General features: G+C 38.1%; 3 protein-coding genes across 8 annotated transcripts in view; all 3 read right to left on the bottom strand.

Moving 5' to 3' along the window:
* Positions 1-1,546: 1,546 nt before the first annotated feature.
* Positions 1,547-8,289, bottom strand: LOC100304834 (cysteine and glycine-rich protein 1). Its single transcript, XM_017472635.3, has 6 exons — positions 8,149-8,289; positions 5,523-5,632; positions 3,830-3,998; positions 3,597-3,726; positions 2,740-2,833; positions 1,547-2,465 (listed from the first exon to the last, which is right to left on the bottom strand). The coding sequence occupies exons 2-6, from the start codon at positions 5,629-5,631 to the stop codon at positions 2,389-2,391; spliced, it is 579 nt and encodes a 192-aa protein (XP_017328124.1). The 5' UTR covers position 5,632; positions 8,149-8,289; the 3' UTR covers positions 1,547-2,388.
* Positions 8,290-8,854: 565 nt separating this feature from the next.
* Positions 8,855-17,872, bottom strand: LOC108267757 (heterogeneous nuclear ribonucleoprotein C). 5 transcript variants are annotated; one of them, XM_017472156.3, is made up of 9 exons: positions 17,764-17,871; positions 14,955-15,006; positions 13,874-14,118; positions 11,833-11,905; positions 11,682-11,732; positions 10,686-10,852; positions 10,430-10,543; positions 10,144-10,277; positions 8,855-9,573 (listed from the first exon to the last, which is right to left on the bottom strand). In XM_017472156.3, the coding sequence occupies exons 2-9, from the start codon at positions 14,957-14,959 to the stop codon at positions 9,463-9,465; spliced, it is 900 nt and encodes a 299-aa protein (XP_017327645.1). In that variant the 5' UTR covers positions 14,960-15,006; positions 17,764-17,871; the 3' UTR covers positions 8,855-9,462. The 5 variants fall into 5 exon arrangements, with proteins under 5 accessions (XP_017327645.1, XP_017327646.1, XP_017327647.1 ...); XM_017472157.3 differs by having other exon boundaries at positions 11,682-11,729; XM_017472159.3 differs by having other exon boundaries at positions 9,433-9,573; positions 10,094-10,277; positions 17,764-17,872.
* A 1,742-nt stretch (positions 17,873-19,614) lies between these two features.
* The window catches only part of dcaf8 (DDB1 and CUL4 associated factor 8), a 10,011-nt gene continuing 7,566 nt past the window's right edge, over positions 19,615-22,059 (bottom strand). For both annotated transcript variants that reach the window (XM_053681329.1, XM_017472154.3), the window contains one exon: positions 19,615-22,059. This exon is cut by the window's right edge. The gene's annotated coding sequence lies outside the window, so the exon portion shown is untranslated.

Below are 22,059 nucleotides of genomic sequence, written 5' to 3'. Positions count from 1 at the left end.
GTCTTGCAGTAGCGGTCCCTTACCTGGTTCGGCGCGGCTGCAGTGGTTCAAGTTTTACCAGTAATTCCTCCCCTCAACTTGCACAGCCATGGGGGTTGCAGCGACCACGGTGAAGGGTCCTTCCCGGCGTCCCGCGAGGGGGCTTTTCCTCTTGAAGAAACGAATGTATACCTGGTCCCCGGGTACCACTAGACGCACGTCCTCCCATACCTCGTTCTCTCCATGGACTGCCTCACGAACCTGTGAATACAAATGTCTATGGATCTGGGTGAGGGTTCGCACATAATCCTGCATTTCGTCCGCTAATTGTGCCAAAGACGGCCCTGTGTATGGACCTCGGGTGAACGCCATGGGCATTGGGCACCCGGTAAGCATTTCATGAGGAGTCAAGTGCGTCATACGATTGGTCTGTGAACGCATCTTCATCAATGCCAGTGGTAAGGCTTGGACCCAGTTTAGGCGAGAGCTCTCGCATATTTTTGCCAGTTTATTTAGTAGGATACCGTTCACACGTTCCACCATGCCCTGGGATTGAGGGTGATATACACAACCTAGCTTATGATCTACCCCCAAGGCAGATGCAACATTGTCGATGACGTTATTCACAAAGTGGGTGCCGTTGTCCGAAGAAATACATTTTATGTTGATTTTAAACAGTTCTTAAGACAACAGTGAAAACTGTTGCAGAACGAGAACGAAGGTAAATAAGAACGTCATGATGTTAAGGGTTTATAACTTATACGTAAATAAATATTTGTTCAAACTAAATAATCTGTTGTGTTGTTATAGCCAGGAAGGTCGCCTTTTCAGCATCACTTTTGGCTTCTGGATCCGGACATGATGGACCCCATAATTCTGTGACAGCCCCATTAATCTACAAAAAAGTCGTCACTAACGTTGGAAATGGCTATGACTCAAATACGGGTAAATACAAACATATATATACACATGTATTTTTGTTTGTGAATATTTTGGTTGTTTTTTTCCCCCAACTCACAGAATTGTTCATTAAATATGTAATACTGCCTTTCTTCCATGTTTCAGGGATTTTCACAGCACCAGTGAAAGGAGTTTACTATATCCGATTCTACGCTCACTGTCACACCGGCTACAGAATGGCAGTCAGTTGTATAAAAACGGAAATAGACAGTGCTCTGTGTTTTCTGACAGGCCCATCACTAATGGCAACGCCAGCAATGGGATCGTTTTAACTCTAGAAAAAGGAGATCAGCTCTACACGAAGCTTTGGGATAGGGCCTGGGTTTATGATGATGAAGCAAGCTACACCAGTTTCGGAGGATTTTTACTTTTCCCCCTGTGTAATAGCGAGACCTGTGATTTTCCATAAATGGGCAGTTATGTTATTGGGATGCTGTAGACAGGAATTTTTTTTTGTAATTTCATCTTTAAATCCTAAATTACATTTTAGCTTGAGTTTCTGAATTACCGACAACCTCTAAGAAAGTTAGATCACAAAAAAACGGTTCATAACCGACAGTCAAGCAAATCAGATGTGACAGTGAATGAAACAAGAGAGAGAGAGAGGTGTTGTTTCCGCTGATGTTTATTGGGTTTTTATGAAAAGTGTTTGCAGAGTATGAGAAGAAAAGTTTGAGTTTATTAATAAAGCTAATGGAGAATGTTTAGAAAACGACAAACACAGTACCCAGTTAGGAAAAGACTTTAATGAGTCATCATGGATATAAAAAATGTTTGTGCACTATATTTCTGTATTAAACATAAAAACTTGATTATTTCAAAAATAGGCATTAAAATGTTGGTAGTAAATAAAGGAATATATTTTCGACTGCAATAAATGTGTGCATATGGATATGGGTTCATGGATGAAAATCTTTTTTTTTTTTTTTAAGTCCACTTTATAGCAAATGATCAACATGCAAAGCCCTATTCATAAACGAGTCGATAACTTGCAGGTCAAACGATTTGCGCCTGTGTCCTTCACCTTGCTCCATTTCGCCGTGTAAATCTCTTTAAGAAAGTGTTGACGCGACACGGCGGTTATTTTTCATGCCACAAGTTGCTAGAAGTTGCGCACCACAAAGTTTCATAGCAACAAAAAACTGAACGTGCGACTTACCAAGCTAGCTATTTATTTTTAATGTGTAATTCTAGCCTGCTAGCTATATTAAATACCATGGCTGATGATACAATTAGCTAGCTGGCAAGATTTGACATTTTGTTAATATACTCAACATATGATAGCAATGACTTTGGTGCGGTCATAGGTAAGTTGAGGTTTATTTGGGGGGGGGGGTTTTGTTTGTTTTTTGTATCAATTAAGCTGCTGTAAATATTAGCTCATGCAGTGAAGAGGTTTTTTTTCTCCAGGCAAGGTGTATGGAATAGAAATGTTTCGGTTGCGTCATTCTACTGAGCATGAGAGAGAGCTCCGGCTCCTTGGCCATAACCAAACCCTTTTGGACCAAAGCTTTTAGCATAGCAACCTGTGTGGAAGACAAAATTATGTCGTTAATACACATATGCCATATCTTCGAGATAACTGAATACAATAAACACAGCAGTGCTATATAACTGCTATTATTAGTTTTATGGTAAGTGCAATGTGAATTATACAGCAAAGTATTTTTCCCACTAAGCAGGCAACATTAAGGTGGTTGCGACTTACATGTATAGTATTATTTTTTGCCATTGCATTCATGGATTATACGCGTTAATGTTACAATAAAGAGACAGAGAGAGATTTAAAGAACATCGTACCTTTGCAGTAGATCTCTCCATCTTTGTCCGTCATGGTGGTGGATTCAAGGCCTTTCCCGCATTTAGCACAGCGGAAACAGCTCTTATGCCAAGACTGGAGAAGATGGAGGACAAAATATGATTTATAATCTGCGCAAAGTGCCAAAAACATTTCTGGACTTGCGTGATCCTGCTAGCTGTGTTTAATAAATCCCTAGAAATCTTTCAATATCTCAGTTTTCAATCTGGTCCGGTGTTTTTCTTACAGTTACTTATTCCTGCCACTAGATGGTGAAATGTTTTTCACCTTCACTGAGTCTGACAGGTACAGAGGCCACACCTCCTTCACTGAGACTGACAGGCACCGAGGCCATGTCTACTTCACTGGGACTGACAAGGAGAGGCCACGTCTACTTCACTGAGACTGACAAGCACAGAGGGCACACCTCCTTCATTGAGACTGACAAGCACAGAGGGCACACCTCCTTCACTAGGACTGACAGGCACAGAGACCACACCTCCTTCACTGAGCTTGGCATGCCTAGAGGTCATGCCTCCTTCCACGAGATTGACATGCATATAGGCCACACCTACTTCTATGAGATTGATAGGCACAGAGGCCACACCTCCTTCACCAGCCAGGACAAAATTTCTTGTGGTCCTCTGTTGCAACTGTAGCTAGCCATGTTTAGCTACTTTAACAACAATCCTTTCAGTATAACCGGCTAGCTATAATTAATACCATATTTTCTGGAGGTATTCACTAGCCAGCTATTTGTGTTTAGCGAATCCTTTGATATCCTTTTTGCTTATAATGCTAACTAAATAGCTAGCTTATTGTAACAACAGACAGATAATAACTTTCATTTCACACTCACCGCTCCCGCTCCAATGGTCTTCTCGGCTGCGTACACAGCTTTGCCGCAGCGAGGGCACACGTCAGAAGCCCCGAACCTCTGGGCAAACTTGGACGTGTTCTGGTTGTTGGTGGGCTGGTGCGGCTGATCGCTGCGAAGAGGCAAAGACAAAATTACAACTAGCGGAAACATAACGGCACAATGTTGCTGTGCTAAAATGTAACTTGTGCTAAATCTTCAGATGCACAGCTCACACTTCATGTTTGATTCCCAGAGACTCTCCTTTGTCCATGCTCAGTGTCCCAGCACCCGCGCCGTAGCCATAGCCTTTTGGCCCGTATTTCTTGCCATAGCAGGACTTGCAGTACACCTCATTTTCATGGGTGGCCACAGTAGTGCTATCTAGGTTCTTCCGGCACACCACTGACACCAGAAGAAGGCGGAGTTAGTGATGTAAAATGACAACAACAACAAAAAATTCAAACGGCCTTTAGGATACTTTTTTCTTCTTCACACCATCAGGTTATGCTAGTTAGTTAGCATATGTATGGTAGGCTAGCTACTCCAGCAGTTACAGCACTTACCAATTTGTTTGTGTATTTTTTGTAGGCTAGCTACTCCAGCCATTATGATACTTAATCTATTTATTAGTGTCTTTCTTGTAGGTCTGCTAGTCTAGAAGTTATGCTAGATTGTTGGTGTATTTATGTAGCTGTGCTACTTGATCAGTTACGGTAGCTTACTATCGAGACAGCAAGTGAAACTGCACACTTCGATAATCATCAAGTATTACGGTACGTTTTTGACACATTTGCCCACCCTTTTGCAGTAGTTCGCTGAAGTTCTGCTGTGTGAAGTGTATCCTGATGGCTCATCATGCACTTCCAAATGAGGAGGACAGAAAACCTTCCTGCATTCCAAGCACATCCTGAAATCCTTGCATTTTGCAAGATAAACACCAAAGCAGGTTTACTTCACGATGCTGTATGGCAAAACCTAATTCCACAAGGCACCGTGTTGTGGCTCACTGACTAGTGACGTCCAGAAATGTGTCTAGAAATCTGTATGTGTAGAGTTTGATAAGATCGAGCCGGGCACTCCCAGTCTCATGTGGCTGAAACGCAGCACCTCAGGCCATTGAAATGATCTGCAGTCAGTCAATAGTGAAGGCGAAAGACTAGCCATCTGAGCTGCTTTACATTTCTACTAATGTGTCATGTACAGTAACAGTCGCTCATTTCTGTACTTAAAGGCACCAAATGGAATCATAAGGAAATGAAACATGAGGCTGATAAGTAGGAAATGTTTTTTTAAGGAAACATTACCTGTTAAAATAAAGAGACCTATATTCAGGCAATCCCAATGCCATGTAAGAAATAAAATACTGTGTCCTGCTGTTAAAGATAAATAATCAACTACAGGGTGGAGTGATGAAACAGAGTTACTGTTACAACCCTGAAGAACGTCCCGAAGCGTTTTATTCCTCTTACACCACAGCTAAAACGTTAGCCAAACGCTAACATTGTTGTTGTTTTGGTTTTTTATCCATTTATAGTTACACTTAATGTTGTGGAAGTTCCTCTTATCGCTTACGTTATAGCAATCATAAGTAGTCGCGCTCTGTATTTTTTCTGTCGATTGAAGTTAATACCACAAAAACAAACAAATAAACAAACAAACAAACAAACAAACAGGTACACTGTCATGAGGAGTTTAGTGTAGCAGAAAACCTACTGCCTGACACTGGAGACTCCTTCCACCAAAAACTTCACCATTCTTCTTTGTTTATTGTTACCATTAGATTATGTTCATCGTCCGCTGCACGAGTCACTGTGAAAGAGCTTTTCCCATGGAAATGATAACGCAGGTTAAATATAAACCCGCACTACCGTCAGAGCTGCTCTTATAGACAATTAATCAACAAGACGAAGAAAAATGTGAACTCACTACACAGGAAGCATGATTTATGGAAACTCCGTCCATCACATTGAACTTCCTCTGCAAAGTAGACGGTCTTCTGACAGCAGCCGCACTTGTTTCCACCTCCAAGAGGCATCCTGCAACACACACGGTATGGATGTTATCAAGGTTTTTACTGAGAATGAGAACATCCTACAGAGAATATTTTAATAACTGTGGATTAAACTAAACTAGCCAGAAGTGTTGTTATGGCCCCTCCACACACACACACCTGAAACCTCAACATCCGTTTTCTTGAGAAAACTTCTCCTCACTTCAGTACTGTTTTTAGCACACTCAATAATTCCCCTCATGACTCAAATAAAAGAACCACATGATTATCTCCTCTGTCATGTGAACAGAAAAATGTATAATTTTAACCAAAATATCTTTGATAGCTTCTGTCTAAAGCTTACGTTTGCTTGCTTTTACACAAGCTACCAGGAGTATGTTAGCTAAGCAATAATAGCTAACTAGCAAATCGAGTGTTAAACTATAATCCCAGTGAGAAGCTGGTGTTGGAGCAAACAAATTGCTAGCTACTATCACACTATAAAATAAAATAAAAATATGACATGAAATAATGGGATAAAACAAGCTAGCATCAAGGTTCTTATTTTCTAGCCATTAGCTAGTGCGCTAACTAGCATGGGAGTTGAACAGTTTGTAGATTTAAATTATTTCCTTACTAAAATTATTTGTACTTGTGTACAAACTGACAGTTGGAGTAATTATCCCCAATTTGAACAGTGGTTAAATGTGAATATTTATACTTTTATCCACACAAAGAAAAAATCATAATGATGGTTATTGAGCATTTTTAGTATGAAATTGGTCCTAATGTTAAAATGGTTAAATTAAGGTCATTAAAGCTACTATTTCTGTCATGAAACAGACGGTGGACCTAGTGGACAGATTTGGATAATAATAATAATAATATTAATAATAATAATAATAATAATAATACACCTCCAGGGTCCGGGGTTCGATTCCCGCCGGGGCCATGTGTGTGCGGAGTTTGCATGTTCTCCCCGTGCTGTGGGGGTTTCCTCCGGGTACTCCGGTTTCCTCCCCCAGTCCAAAGACATGCATGGTAGGCTGATTGGCGTGTCTAAAGTGTCCGTAGTGTATGACTGGGTGTGAGTGTGTATGTGATTATGGACTGGCACCCTGTCCAGGGTGTACCCCGCCTTGTGCCCGATGCTCCCTGGGATTGGCTCCAGGATTCCCTGAGACCCTCAAAAAGGAGTAAGCCATAGAAGATGGATGGATAATAGGCCCCATTTTCCTCAAATTCAGTTAATCAACTAAATCCAGAGTTGAGAAAGAAAATAAATGGGGTGCGTTTTAGTTCCTGTATGGCTGGAAAATCCTAAAATTGTCACTTTTCCCAACACTAAATCTACAAAAATGTTTAAACATTTAAAAATTCTGGAAACGTGTTAACCTATTCCAGACAACAATATCTCTATACTTTGCTCCTTAAAAGATTAACAGTTACCCCTGCTAACAGCATGAGGACTTTAAAATCTATTTACTTTATTAATAATTTACATTCAATCTGTAGCTCAAGTTACAGGGTTGTACTTTTACATTTTTGGAAGCGAGCTTCTACTCTAAAGGTTGTAACAGGAGTAAGAACAAGAATAAGAAAAGGAGGGAAAAAACCCCACCCAAAAGTGCTGAAACTGGAGACTCCTTAAATGTTGTTTAACATGTGTTTGTTTAAACACATTTCTCCTTACAGAAAACTTTATAATCAGTTCATGTTGTGCATCAAAAACAGGGCAATGAGCTGTTACTATAGACGAGTGCATTAATATAATCCTGTGGTTTGCAGCTGCACTACTGTAGAAAAGAAATCGGCATCTTCTGACCAATCAGAACAGAGAATGTGGTGGTGACGTTTTGGTGACTAATTTACAGGCGGTTTCTATTCGTTTTAAAGAAAGTCTACCATGAGGTAAGGAATTTGAAGATGACCAAAGTCAGAGTACTTTGATGTTAACCAGATTATTTGAAATTTCTGCACTTCTACCACCCAAGTCAGTGTCTGAAGTTTGTCTCTTTTAGTTTTGAACTATGTTTAAACTTTTGTTTTTATCACTGTTCTGGTAATCTTGAGCCAAAATGAGTTTTAAAAAAAGGCCCTTCCTGAGTAAACAAGGATTTGTTTGAGCAGGAAAAACAATCAAATGTGCAGGGAAAGGGTTCTGCAGGATTGTTAACCACCCCGCAACACCACTGTGCACAAGAATTCTTTGTTTCTGGAAAATTCCTCCTGAGAAACCACATGTTGGTAGATTGGAGGCGAGACAGAACAAGTCACACGTCACCTACACACACACACAGTTACACACAGTTACACACCAGTGAGTCAGTGTTAAATGTGTAGTGGTGTGTACACAACACAACTTTACAGATCAACTGACATTGTAAAACCCTAAAGTGTACTCGGAGTTCTTTTGGGTTATCATCTCCTGGTTGGAGGTTCAGTTCGAAAACAACTTCAGCTTTATGGGTGTGTTCTGCCTGATTCTGCAGCATCCTGAAGAGCATAAAGCAATAAACTTTCCTGACAGGAAATGAGATAAGACCGGAAATCATATCATACCTGTAATGCTCGAGTAGGTCTGGCTGCGCGAGGAAAACAGACGTGTGAAATAGTGCGTGTGAGAGGTTTGGTGAAGCTGCTCTGAAACCTGAACTGTTGGAGCTCGCTTCCTTCTACTCAGTTTTGTGGCAAAAAAAAAAAAAAAAACCAGGCAGAAGTGAAGTCACCAGTTGTTTTTTTTTTTTTCTTCTAAGGGTTAGACCATACGGAAATACTGCCCCCTGATGGCATTCCCAGAAGTGAGTTATAACACTGAGTTATAGTAAGGATATACTAGCTGTATATACATTATACTACAGACCAATCAATACATACATACATTATATAATTGGACTAATAGCCAACTCATTATTGGATAACATGCTTTAAGGTGACCAACACCAAGTGTCTTTGGACTCATTACTCATTTTGCAAGGTTAGTGAACTTACACATGAAGCTTGCACAGATAATAAATGTCACATCTGCAGATACTCTTGTTGCATCTTCTTTAAATGTCACCAAGATAAAGAGTGATTAGAGGTCCATGACAAAGTGTCACCTTAATCCTGATTCGACCTTCGCCCGCTTCTTCGTGCCCCCCCCCCCCCCCTTTTAGACTTAACATTTAAATTTAACCAACCAACACTATTTTCCACTTCCTTCACAAAAAAACAAACAAACAAAAAAATCAGAAATCTGTAATTCAAGCTGAGAGGCAAGACGACAATATTTTGACCATTTTATTGAAATTCATACAGTGATTTATCTTGAACAAGACTGATATATATATATATATAAAAAAAGGGGGACATGTAGAGATGAACATACATGAAGGTAAAGAACCCAACCAAACAAAAACACTGAGTTTTTTTTTTCTTTTCAGAGAGAGACAGAGAGAGAGAGACAGAGAGAGAGAGAGAGAGAGAGAGAGAGAGAGAGAAACAGTTACACACAGGAGCTGTTTGAAGGGGGGGGGGTGTAAGAAATGTCTCACACACACACACGCCTGCTGAGTGGGGGGACAACAAATAAACAATGAGAAAAATGACAGATTGGGGGAGAGATAAATGAAGCGTTTAAAATGTCAGAATTTTAAAAGTGTAACAGTAACGAAACACTTTATTTGGAGAGACAATAAACTTTAAAAATTGCTTCACAAGTGTGTGTTCACCTACATTCTTTGTTTTCCTTATCTCTCTCCCTCTTCTTATTTATTTATTTATTTATTTATTTAAGAAGTCGTCCAGACTTTAATGTTTCTTCACACTGGATGCTGAGGTGTTGTGCGTGTGTGCGTGAGAGAGAGACAGAGTGTTCAAGAGAAAACAAACAGTCTATGGGTCGTCGCCGTTCACGCTGTCGCCGTCATCCTCGCCTTCCTCATGCTCGCCCTCCTCCTCCTCTTCTCCGTCCTCTTCCTCATTCTCTCCTCCGATACTCTTCGCCTAAAGCAGACGAGTGCGCATCAGCGTTAAAACAAATGAATGTGAACATAGCTAGTGTATTTTACTATATAAAATGGTAGCGCTGTTGCACTCTGGATTCCGATTGGTCGGAAGGTGCGGATTGAGTTTCTGTAACAGCAGCACAGCTACAAATCACAGGTTTATATTAACGCTCTCGTTCTAAATACGATCTGACCTCCGGATTATCATAAACACGAGTGATCACGGTATACGACCGATTAACTCATGACTTGGGTTTGAAAGGAGCGTTTGTTAAAAGTTGCATACATTATAATGCTTTTAATTCTCCTTGATGAGGCCTGGGAATTAAATTACTTCATGGCGATTACATCAGGGTTTCCAACAGCCGGTTACAGCCACTGCTGCTACTCTAAGTAAACTGGAACAAACCATTTCTGAACAGCAGGGGAGATTTGCAGCACTACACGCATAGCACGCTGTGATTAAAGAGGAAATCAGACAACGTGTGAATAACCATGAGTAACCGCTATACGCTCACACTCGTCATCATGACTGCGTGTGTTGGGAGAACGGAGAGACAATTCTGACCTCCTCCTCTTCCTCCAACAGATCTCCTTCTTCTTCAGAGTCGTTGAGCTCCTGCTCTTCTCTGTCACGCTCCTTCTTACTGCTCGAGTGCTGCTGAGAGACGTCACCCACCGCCGCCTTCACCACTTTCCCTTCTGCAGACAAAGAGAGCGAGAGCGACAGAGAGGAGAGAGAATTTAAGGCAATTATATTTTTATGGCAATTATATTTTTATTTGAATCCCGAATCAAAGCAAGTTAGATTATAATGGATAAATAGATGAGGAGATGGGAGGAGGAGCCAGTACCTGATTTCTTGCTGTGATCTTTCTCCATACGCTCTAAACTTTCCAGAAGATAATCTACTTTGTGTTTGATCTGAGCCAGTTCCCTCTTTATGGTCTGAATATCATCTGCTTTAACTGGAGCACAGAAAAAAAGTTAAATTACTCAAGTTACATAACGACTAATGAAGGTGAAGATGATACATCAGTATGACTATATAAGCACTATTATGATCTAAAGTTATGACGAGAGCAGAGCAATATCTGTGTGAATACTGACTGGCCCGTGATGAAGAGCGCTGGCTGCTTTTGGAGGAAGAGGAGAAGCTGGATTTGGTGCGTCGGCTTCCTCCTCCGCTCAGGCTGACCCGCGCTCGCTTGGAGGGAATGACGGCCCGAGAGAGGGGTGGAGGAGGAGGGGGCACGCGGGACGGGTACGCGTACATCCTGAAAAAATAAAGATGGGGGGAATAAATAAACAGACACTGTACGCAAACATCAAGTAAACAGTGACGTGACTATGAGCATGATGATACAAAGGCAGAAATAACCAGGTTTTATTCCGAGGAACATGAAAATTGGTACACATTAACAACGATCAAGAAAATGATCAAAACAACTGTTACACATCCATCCTGAAAAGAAAAGAAAGGGTAGAGGGGTACAAACATATGTTTAAATAAAAAAATTAAGAAGAGATACATGTAAAAAAATATATATATATATATATACACACACATGAACAAAAAAAAAAAGAAATGAAACTGAAAGAAAGGTGGAAATGTTTTAAGATAGCTAAATACTTTTGGGATACATGAAAAAAAAAAATTTATAAAACAAGAATATTATTGGAAATTCAAAACTACTAAAAAAGAAAAACCATTTAAAAAGAGAGGTATAAAACAGGTTGAAAAGAAAAGCAGGAAATAAACATCCAAAAGGGTTTTAGATATAAATATACATGTATCTAAATTCTAAACTAACCCAGACAGGAAATATTAATTTAATAAACGCTGTGAACAATCAGTCCATAAAAAACATGGCTCTATATTTAAAAATATATATATTTTAAACTGAAAAGCAGGAAAATATTTATTTTAAAAAACCCTGAAGGTAAACAACATGAATTAAAAAAGCCAAATAGGTATGTTTACATGCTAAACAAAACAAACAAAAAAACACCACAAGAACACGCACTAAAGTATTGAGCAAACACTGACCAGGAAGCCATTTTAACAGTTTTGAGGTCAAAGTGAGTAAAAGGTAAACGTTATACCTGTCGTAGTAATCTCTCTGGAAATCGTAGTCGAGTTCAAAAGTGGAGCTGCTGTGGTACAGAAAAGGAGAAAACAACAACAACAAATGAGAAACTGAAAACAAAATCGGTTTCAAACCAAGAAACAAGGACGAGTAGAGCAGTGACGCACCTGTACATATCTCCTGCTTGACGTTTGGTGGTTTTCGATCGGTGAGGTTTGGGCTCACCTGCCAAGTTGATGTCTGAAAGTGAAGTGATAATCACTGATTAATTAGAGATTAAAACGATAATCAGAGAAAGCTTAATGCGCAAGAGGTTAACTGCAATGTTAAATAAAAGTTATTTGCAGTTACATTTATTTTCAAGATGACGGTGCATTTATTCTCAAAACGTTATTGGCATTGTTTGCATCTTTACATTTATTCACAAGAAGTTATTTGTATAAAACTTATTTACAAGTTACTAGCATAGATCAAATGTATCCGTAAGAAGTTACTAGCATGGATCAGATGTATCCGTAAGAAGTTACTAGCATGGATCAGATGTATCCGTAAGAAGTTACTAGCATGGATCAGATGTATCCGTAAGAAGTTACTAGCATGGATCAGATGTATCCGTAAGAAGTTACTAGCATGGATCAGATGTATCCGTAAGAAGTTACTAGCATGGATCAGATGTATCCGTAAGAAGTTACTAGCATGGATCAGATGTATCCGTAAGAAGTTACTAGCATGGATCAGATGTATCCGTAAGAAGTTACTAGCATGGATCAGATGTATCCGTAAGAAGTTACTAGCATGGATCAGATGTATCCGTAAGAAGTTACTAGCATGGATCAGATGTATCCGTAAGAAGTTACTAGCATGGATCAGATGTATCCGTAAGAAGTTACTAGCATGGATCAGATGTATCCGTAAGAAGTTACTAGCATGGATCAGATGTATCCGTAAGAAGTTACTAGCATGGATCAGATGTATCCGTAAGAAGTTACTAGCATGGATCAGATGTATCCGTAAGAAGTTACTAGCATGGATCAGATGTATCCGTAAGAAGTTACTAGCATGGATCAGATGTATCCGTAAGAAGTTACTAGCATGGATCAGATGTATCCGTAAGAAGTTACTAGCATGGATCAGATGTATCCGTAAGAAGTTACTAGCATGGATCAGATGTATCCGTAAGAAGTTACTAGCATGGATCAGATGTATCCGTAAGAAGTTACTAGCATGGATCAGATGTATCCGTAAGAAGTTACTAGCATGGATCAGATGTATCCGTAAGAAGTTACTAGCATGGATCAGATGTATCCGTAAGAAGTTACTAGCATGGATCAGATGTATCCGTAAGAAGTTACTAGCATGGATCAGATGTATCCGTAAGAAGTTACTAGCATGGATCAGATGTATCCGTAAGAAGTTACTAGCATGGATCAGATGTATCCGTAAGAAGTTACTAGCATGGATCAGATGTATCCGTAAGAAGTTACTAGCATGGATCAGATGTATCCGTAAGAAGTTACTAGCATGGATCAGATGTATCCGTAAGAAGTTACTAGCATGGATCAGATGTATTCGTAAGAAGTTACTAGCATGGATCAGATGTATCCGTAAGAAGTTACTAGCATGGATCAAATTTATTCGTAAGAAGTTACTAGCACAGAGAAACGCATAAGTTACCAACATCTGCAAATTTATTTGAAAGATGTTTTTGACACCATTAAATTTATTCTAAAGAAGTTATTTGGATTGTTACATTAACTCACAAATAGTAAGTTCGTAACGCATTGTTAAATTCACTGCACAATATTAAATTTATCTACCTAATGTAACAAAATGCCACAAGCAAATAACAAAATGAAGGAGAATGAAGTGACCGAAGTAACATTTCATAAGTTAACGCAAGCCTACATGTTAGCTAAGTGTTTGCTGCATTTTATGTGCCACATTTTCTGCAACACCACCCTGTGTGTGTCAAGTTACCGATGCTTGCTTGTACTGAGAATAATTACTCGAAAAGCTATTAAGGCATCTAGATCATTTTGTTAAACGTTAGCTAGCAACAGCAGATGGCTCAATTAAACTTGTAACCCCTGGGGATTGGGTGATTCACCCCATGATCCTGCAGTGCGAGAAAACAATTTACACTTCATGATTGAAAGATCGATAATCAACATGAATGCAAACTAAATGCATAGTAGGTTACTTTCTCACCCAGGACTTGTCCGACAATCATGCGTCCATCCTCTCCAGCGACGGCGGCTCGAGCGTTCCTCTCGTTCGCGTACTGGACAAAAGCATAACCTTTGTGGATGGAGCAGCCCACGATCATGCCGTACTTGCTGAAGATGGCCTCCACGTCAGCTTTGGTCACCAGCATGGTGTTCAGGTTCCCAATGAAGACGCGCGAGTTCAACGAACGAGGGTCCGTCTTATTGGTTACGTTGCTGGCCATCGCGCTTGAAAAAAACAAACAAACCTCTATTACCAACATAGATATAAAATCAGAATCTATTTACAATCACACTAAACATTTTATTGACTTTAGGAAACAGCTATAGCCATTTCCACGTTATTATAATAATTTATACCACAGTGCTGATGATTTCACGATTCTGATTGGTCGAGAAGTGTCGATTAATTTTCTATAACAGCAGCACGGCTGCAGATCGCAGGTTATATTAACACACTGGTTTATCGTTTCTATATGAACAGCTCATTCACAGGGTCTTGTATGGCAGACACTCTTACTTAAACAAAAACATTTAAAGGATCTGTGTACGCGTTGATACGGCGAGGCTTTCTGTAAGGAGACGCTTAATTGAAATGATAAGGAATTAACTTGTTTTATGGGCATTCCAAAACATTAAATGTAATTATATACAGGTTGTACGACATATCGTTCTTTAATAAATAAATGTTGTTAACATGGGCGGGTTACTGTGGTATAAGAGCCATAAAGCGCTTCAGGATGTAATCTTATTGGAAAGTAATCAACTTCAAGCTAACAGTAACTAACCCAGTTAAATCACCTTCAATTATTTTCCTCCAACACACAATGTTATTACAATATATACAATGTATTACTTATATAATTGTTTGTTTGTTGTTTTTTGTAGCCACAAGAACAACTTTAGAATGATTAGAAAGAAATCACAGATTAAATGTTCTTCCTGTGGGAACCATGACAACACTGAGCACTGAAACAATTTTTTAAAAAAAAACAAAAAGAAAAAAAAACAACAGGTTTTTATACATCAATTTCTGTTTTTTGGGGGGGGTTTTTTTCACTCACTCCATGGTGTATGTGTAGGCCACTCGTCTGCGGTCGTCCCACAAGATTTACACTGAGGTGAAAAAGCTAGGCAGTTAATTATCCACACACAGTCAATTAGCTAGCTAATGAATTCAACACAGGTGGTCAATTTGTGAGCTACAGCTAACAGCACCCAGTCATTTTCTGCATCCTGATAGGGTCAGAAAGGTGTAAAACAGCAATAAACTAAACATATGTAATGTATACAGTATGAAAGGCTCCCTGTTGCACTTTCTACTTTCAGGCTTCATGTTTGTTTTATTCATTTTATGTTTTTACTGCATTAAGTGTAGTACATGTAGCCCAACAAGATAGAACGTCAGTGACAAAGATTTAAAATTATAAGCACAGAATGTTAAGGTTACACTTTTGAAAAAACAAAAAAACCTAGCAATCCAGTGAATTAGCTAGCTATTTGGCATTAGCTAGTCAGTTATCAAGCATGCTAGCTAGTTAATGCTCATTTCAGTTGACAAACGCTAACCAACACCAGTGTTCGCCACATGTTAAATTAGCTTGCTTGTTTATTAAATTAGCGAACCAATAGCTATGTAGGTTTTTTTTAACCATAAGCAGTTTAACTTATGCTAATTAGCTATTACATTAATTGGCCATTAGCATTCTCAAGCTAGCTAATACGCTGTAGCTTGTAAATTAGCTTTTGACAGTACTATACTGTAGCTTTCGCAATGTCGTGAACTATAAAGGAATCCAATATTTTTAGAGTGCCCGACCATTTTGTTTTTAGACATGTAGTACACTAGAACAAGTGTGAAGTCCATTACGTCAAGCCACTGATTACTTCCCTGAGTAGGGAGCAAGAAGACAATTTGGAAATAGTGGGCCATAAAAAGGTTTACAAGTTATTTTTATTATATATATATATATATATATATATATATATATATATATATATATATATATATATATATATATATATATATATATATATAGAGTGCACTATATAGGAATATATCAAAGTTCCACTTCAGAAAGTAGAACTTTTAGATAATTGAGATTCATTACCCATGAAGTAAATATTTCAAACCTTTTTTTTTTTTTTTTTTTAAATCTCAATAGCTCATGGAAATCAAAAATCCAGTATCTCAGAATATTACGATAAAGAATTTATAATACAGAAATGTTGACCTTCTGAAAAGTATGTTAATTTGTGTGCTCGATACTCGGTCAGGGCTTTAATCCTCTTGCAGGAATTACTGCATGAGTGTGGAGTGGCATGGAGGCTTCCATGGAGGTGTTCTGGAAGCCCAGGTTGCTTTGATAGCGGCCTTCAGCTTGTCTGTATTGTTGGGTCTGGTGTCTCTCGTAGATTCTCTATGGGGTTGAGGTCAGGCGAGTTGGCTAGCCAAATGAACACAGTAATACCATGCTCAGCAAACCAGTTACTAGTAGTTTTGACACTGTGGGTAGGTGCAGAGTCTGGCTGGAAAAGGAAATCAACATCTCCATAAAGTTCGTCAGCAGATGGAAACATGAAGTGTTCTAAAATCTCCTGGTAGACGCTGCATTGACTCTCGATTTGAGAAAACACAGTGGACCAACACCAGCCGATGACATGACCCCCCAAATCATCACTGACTGTGGAAACTTCACACTGGACTTCAAGAGTGCCTCTCCAGTCTTCCTCCAGACTCTGGGACCTTGATTTCCAAATTAAACACATTGATTTTCATCTTCCCCGTGATTGTGGTTGTGTGTACTGAACCAGACTGAGAGATTAAAGGCTCAGGAAACCTCTGCAGGTGTTTTGAGTTAATCAGCTGATTAGAGCTCTTCTCAGGTCGACATTACTGTACTATAGATTCTTTATTCTAATATTTTGAGACACTGGATTTTTTTTATTTCCATGAGCTGTAAGTCATAATCAAGTATAAAAAGATAAAAATAAATTCTGGCCTGAAATATTTCACTTTGTGTAATGGTAATGAATCTAGAGTAGCTGAAAGTCAGTGTAGTGCACTATAAAGGGTTTACAAGCTATAATATTATATATATATATATATATATATATATATATATATATATATATATATATATATATATACACATACATACACATACATACATACACACATCGCACTGTATGGGGAGTATGCCGCCATTTTGGATTTAGCCATGTAGTGCACTATAAATGATGTAAAAGACATAGCGCCCTAAACACACACTAACATACATATTATATTATATTATATTATATTATATATAAGATTTAAAAATACACGTAGTGCACTATGTAGGGAGTAGGGATACATTATGGACACAGCCATGTAGTGTGAAATGGATTATTTCTGGATTAATCCTCTGGGAGTAAAATAAAGACATTACTTGTTCCTCTTAAAAAAAAAATCCAGACCAAAAAAAAGTGTATATGTGCAAAAATGTTTGTGAGAAAAATTATTTTTTTGTTGTCTGCAGGTCATCAAAACAGTCTATAAACATGAAACGCACAAATCCGGTTAAAAAAAAAAAAAAAAAAAAAGACACAAATCTTACATACTGCTCAAAATAAAATGGAACTGCGCGTTAAAACGTTTCATACAATCCCAAAAAACGTCCACAATAATAATAATATAGTAATAATAAAAGACCAAAAACGCCGCCTAAAAAAGAAACAAAGACAACCTGCAGGCCCCAGAGCAAAAACTGCACGCGCAAAAAATATGCACAAACAAGTCAAGAGGGGGAAAAATAAAAAATAAAAACAAAAACAAAAAAAAAATCGTTGACTTTTTTTTAGAAAAAAAAAAAAAAAAAAAAACCTACTCACCGAAAGTTCAAAGTTAAAACGCGTAAATTTGGAAGGATGTTGATATTTTATAGCACAGGCGCTATGTGTCGGTGTGAAGCAAAAGAAAATGCTAGGAGTTAACTGTCTTCAAAATAAAAGTCTCCTTAATGTTAGCAAAATTAGCACAAACTATAAACGCGAATATCCAATTTACAATCCTGTTTAGACCAACAACAATTTAAAAAAATTTTTTTTTAAATTTAAAAAACGTTTTAACCTGTTAAATCTTCAGGATTGAAAGTTTTTTCTTCTTGTTTTGTTAACTTCAAGAGAGAAAAACAAATAGAAACGGAGGAAAACTCATCAAATAGAAATATAGGGGAAAATAGCGAGGTTATGGTTCATCAGAGGATTCTTTTCTTTACGATGTTCCACTTAGTGAACACCTTGTCCATGAGTACGAGTGAGAGTCGAACCATGAAAACCTTAAAAGTGCGACGACACACGTTAAAAAACTGTCCATTAAACCTTGATAAGCTGTTGTGCAGTAAATATTTCACAAATATCAATCAGCAGTGATTGTCACTTGACTCAATCTCTGATATGCAGGGTTGTTGAACTTATCCCCCCAGGAGAAATTATATAATTATATATACATATACATATATACATACACATACATATATATATATACACACACACATATACATATATATACATATATATACACATACACACACACACACACACATATATATATATATATATATATATATATATATATATATATATATATATATATATATATATATATATATATATATATATATATACATACACACACACACATATATACACATATACACACATATATATACACATATATATACACGTATACATTATAATATATATATATATATATATATATATATATATATAGTGTATATGTATATATGTATGTGTGTGTGTATATATATATATATATATATATATGTGTGTGTGTGTGTGTGTGTGTGTGTGTGTGTACAGTGGATATAAAAAGTCTACACACCTCTGTGGCCAATATAAATCATGTCAGAACCTTTTCTATCGTTATTGTGAAATTTTAACCTGATCATTTTAAGGGGGGAAATAATTTTTTTTTTAAAAGTACAATAACCTGGTGGTATAAGTGTACACACCCCTAAACTAATACTTAGTTTGAAAAGGCTTTTGATTTTATCACAGCATTCAATCGTTTTGAGTAAGATCCAATCAGTTTGGCACGTCTTGTCTTGATATTCTTCCTTGCAAAAGCTTTCGAACTCTGTCTCTTCAGGTCACCCCACAGATCTTTGATTGGATTTAGGTCTGGACTCTGGCTGGGCCGTTCCAAAACCTAGAACTCATCTTGGTAAAGCCATACCGTTTGTTGATCTGGAGAATTGCTTTGGGTCGTTATCATGCTGAAAGGTGAAATTCCTCATCATCTTAAATGTTTTAGCAGAAGCCTTACGGTTTTATGCCAAAATTGACTGGTAGTTGGAGCTACTCGTTATTCCCTCCACCCTGATTAAAGCCCCAGTTCCAGCTGAAGAAAAACAGCCCCAAAAGTATGATGCTACCACCACCATGCTTCACCATGGGGAGTTCTTTTGGTACTGTGCTATGTTTTTGTGCCAAACATGTCTTTTGGTATTATGGCCAAAAAGTTCAACTTTGGTCTCAGCAGATCATTAGACATTATTCCACATGGTTTTGGGAGATTGGATGATTTAAATAATAATAATAATAATAATAATAATAATAATAATAATAATAATAATTTTTGTTATAAAAGGCTTCCATCTTGCCACCCTACCCCATAACCAAGAAATATGAAGAAAAAAAAAAAAAAGACAAGACACAAGATCATAAACAGCCTTTTCTATTTTTTTTAACTGCACAAGTTGTACATGTTTTCTCAACTGAACCAATAACAGTTATTAGGCAGCGGTGCGATAACTCAACAATCAAAAAGAAGCAAAACAAAAAGGAAATGAAATTTTTAAAAGCCTTTTTTTGTGCGAAGCTGAAGGGTGTGGCCATATACAAAAAAAGGGGGGGGGGAACAAGAGTAACTTCGATTTGTAGATGATGTAGGGTCTTTCAGAGAAGAACAAAGGAAAAGAGAACACAACTCAAGATTGGTAGGTGATGCTCATGACTTTGAGATCATTCAGAGAAGGGGAAAAAATATATATATTTTCCCCCTCTCCTTTTTAAATCCATTTCCGTATACAATATAAATCTCTGAATCAAATTCGGAGGATGGCGGCAGAAGTGGAGTTCTTTACAGGTTTTTTTTTTTTTTTTTTTAATATATGTATTTATATATTTATATATAATTATATATTCATATGTACATACAAAGTCATTTAACTTATCCCGCCCCTTACAAAAAAAAAAGCAAAAACTTTTCTTTCCCCTGGTGAAAAGAAGAAAATTAAGTTAAGGACAGCCCCCCTCCTAAAGCGGGCCGACGGCTGCGTCCGAAATAGCACGTTACTAAATAATCACGACAAAATAGTACACCAAAATAGTCTGCTATTTAGTACGCAGCCCAGTACGATGAGACGAGTGCATGCAAATCACGGTTTTCCTCTTAAAAAAAAAAAAAAAAAAAAAAAAAAAAAAAAAAAAAAAAAGAAGGAAAAAAAGCCAGTTTGAACAGAAAGCATCGTCGACCTTCTCGAAAGTAGCGCTGGTTAAAGTTGTAAATGACGCAAAAATATCACATTGTCCTCACTCTTTCAGTATATCCACTACACGACGTCACAAAACAATTCAAAACACTGTATCGCCGCGAATGTCCCAACCTCCTCAGTTGTTTCCACGGTTACGTTAATCTAGTTAGCGTCACCACACGTGACTGCTGACATATATAACGTGCTACGTCCAAGTATACAAGTCGTAATATCATAGACTGTGATGAAATGATCATGATTTGAAAAATAACAACAATAATCGTTTCGCCTGTACTTATGAAAAAACAAAAGCGAACCACAACTCGAAGCAACAGGTTCCGTCCCAAATAGAATGTTTGCTGTGCTACAATCTTTACTTGCATGCACACTTCAAAGAGGAGGGGGGATTTAATAGAGCTTTTTTTTTCCTTTTCCCTTTTCTTTTTTTTTTTTCTAAAGGAAGGACACCACTTTTAAGAGGAGCTCACATCCAAATTTTCCGTTCAAGTGCAAATATATCTAGTACCAAATTTTCAAACATTTAGAAGAAAAAAAAAAAAGAAAAAAAAAGTTAAATATGTTACGTATTGCAAGCCCTCTAAGTGCACGCTCGTCTTTAGAGACTCAAAAAATGAACAGATCCCTGATTAAAGTGCACTCAGGAAGCACGGCAGAGAGGAACAAGACATAGGATTGGGACCAGGCTGGCCCGCTTTTTTCCTGCTAGAGTACAGATCTGAGAAGCGGGTTCAATTCCAAATGAAGCTCTACTTCATACACAAAACAATGGCTTCTCAACCCTACGTAGTGCACTCAGTGTCCAATAGACATCGATGTGTCTTTCAGCGCCCCATGGCTATAAGGATCCTACATCCAAAGAAGGTATAAAATAACACTACGTAGTTACCATAAGTAATGCCCTATGTCCAGCTGTTAGGACTCAAAGCCATGATAAAGACAAGCTCACTACATAGGGCATGAACTAAGGGCTTCTAAACTCTTTGTAGTGCACAAGCTACGTAAGGGACCTACATAAAATGTAGAAACCGTTCCGTCATCTTATTAGTGCACTACGTAGGGTAGGTGTCGTCCTGTAGGTCTCAAATGGCATGAAAAAACAATGGCTTCTCCACCCTATCAAGTGCACTACGTTAACCATTTGAGATTTAAATCCATACTAGCTGCAGAAATGCCCTACACAGTGCACTATATAGGGTAGATGTCATCCCCTATAAGTCAAACAACCCCTACTAGTTGTGTAAGTGCACTATATAGGGTATGGAAATATGTACAAGGTGTTTACACCCTATACATACTAGCTACATAAAGAGCCTACGTAGTGCACTACCTAGGGTACACTATGTCATCCACCATCATCTGTTCACTGGTTATCCGGTTGGGATTCAGTTCTCTCTATGTACAGATACAAGTAAGTGCACTACAAAGGGTGTGAAACGTAGTACTTACATTATCAATTTGAGATATTATAGATATCACGTGTCCAATAGTTACTCATGTGGGATTCAGTAAGTGCACTACTTAGGGTATAAAAAATGGCTTCTACGCTCCATCAAGTGTCCAACCGCAAGCCATTTTGGATCGAGCCCAAGGAATCTGCAGGGCAGACAGC

The sequence above is a fragment of the Ictalurus punctatus genome, chromosome 7 (assembly GCF_001660625.3).
Source record: "Ictalurus punctatus breed USDA103 chromosome 7, Coco_2.0, whole genome shotgun sequence".
Lineage (NCBI taxonomy): Eukaryota > Metazoa > Chordata > Actinopteri > Siluriformes > Ictaluridae > Ictalurus > Ictalurus punctatus.
Note: the sequence above shows the minus strand (reverse complement) of the source record. Positions and strands in the feature narration are given on the sequence as shown.

Coding starts and splice junctions, on each gene's coding strand:
- LOC100304834 (XM_017472635.3), bottom strand. CDS start 5,631: ATGCCTCTTGGAGGTGGAAACAAGTGCGGCTGCTGTCAGAAGACCGTC. Junction 3,999..5,522: donor TAAATCATGCTTCCTGTGTA/GTGAGTTCACAT, acceptor TTCTGGTGTCAG/TGGTGTGCCGGAAGAACCTA. Junction 2,834..3,596: donor AGACCATTGGAGCGGGAGCG/GTGAGTGTGAAA, acceptor CATCTTCTCCAG/TCTTGGCATAAGAGCTGTTT.
- LOC108267757 (XM_017472156.3), bottom strand. Junction 11,906..13,873: donor GATTGTCGGACAAGTCCTGG/GTGAGAAAGTAA, acceptor CTTCACTTTCAG/ACATCAACTTGGCAGGTGAG. Junction 10,544..10,685: donor GCGCTCTTCATCACGGGCCA/GTCAGTATTCAC, acceptor TCTGTGCTCCAG/TTAAAGCAGATGATATTCAG.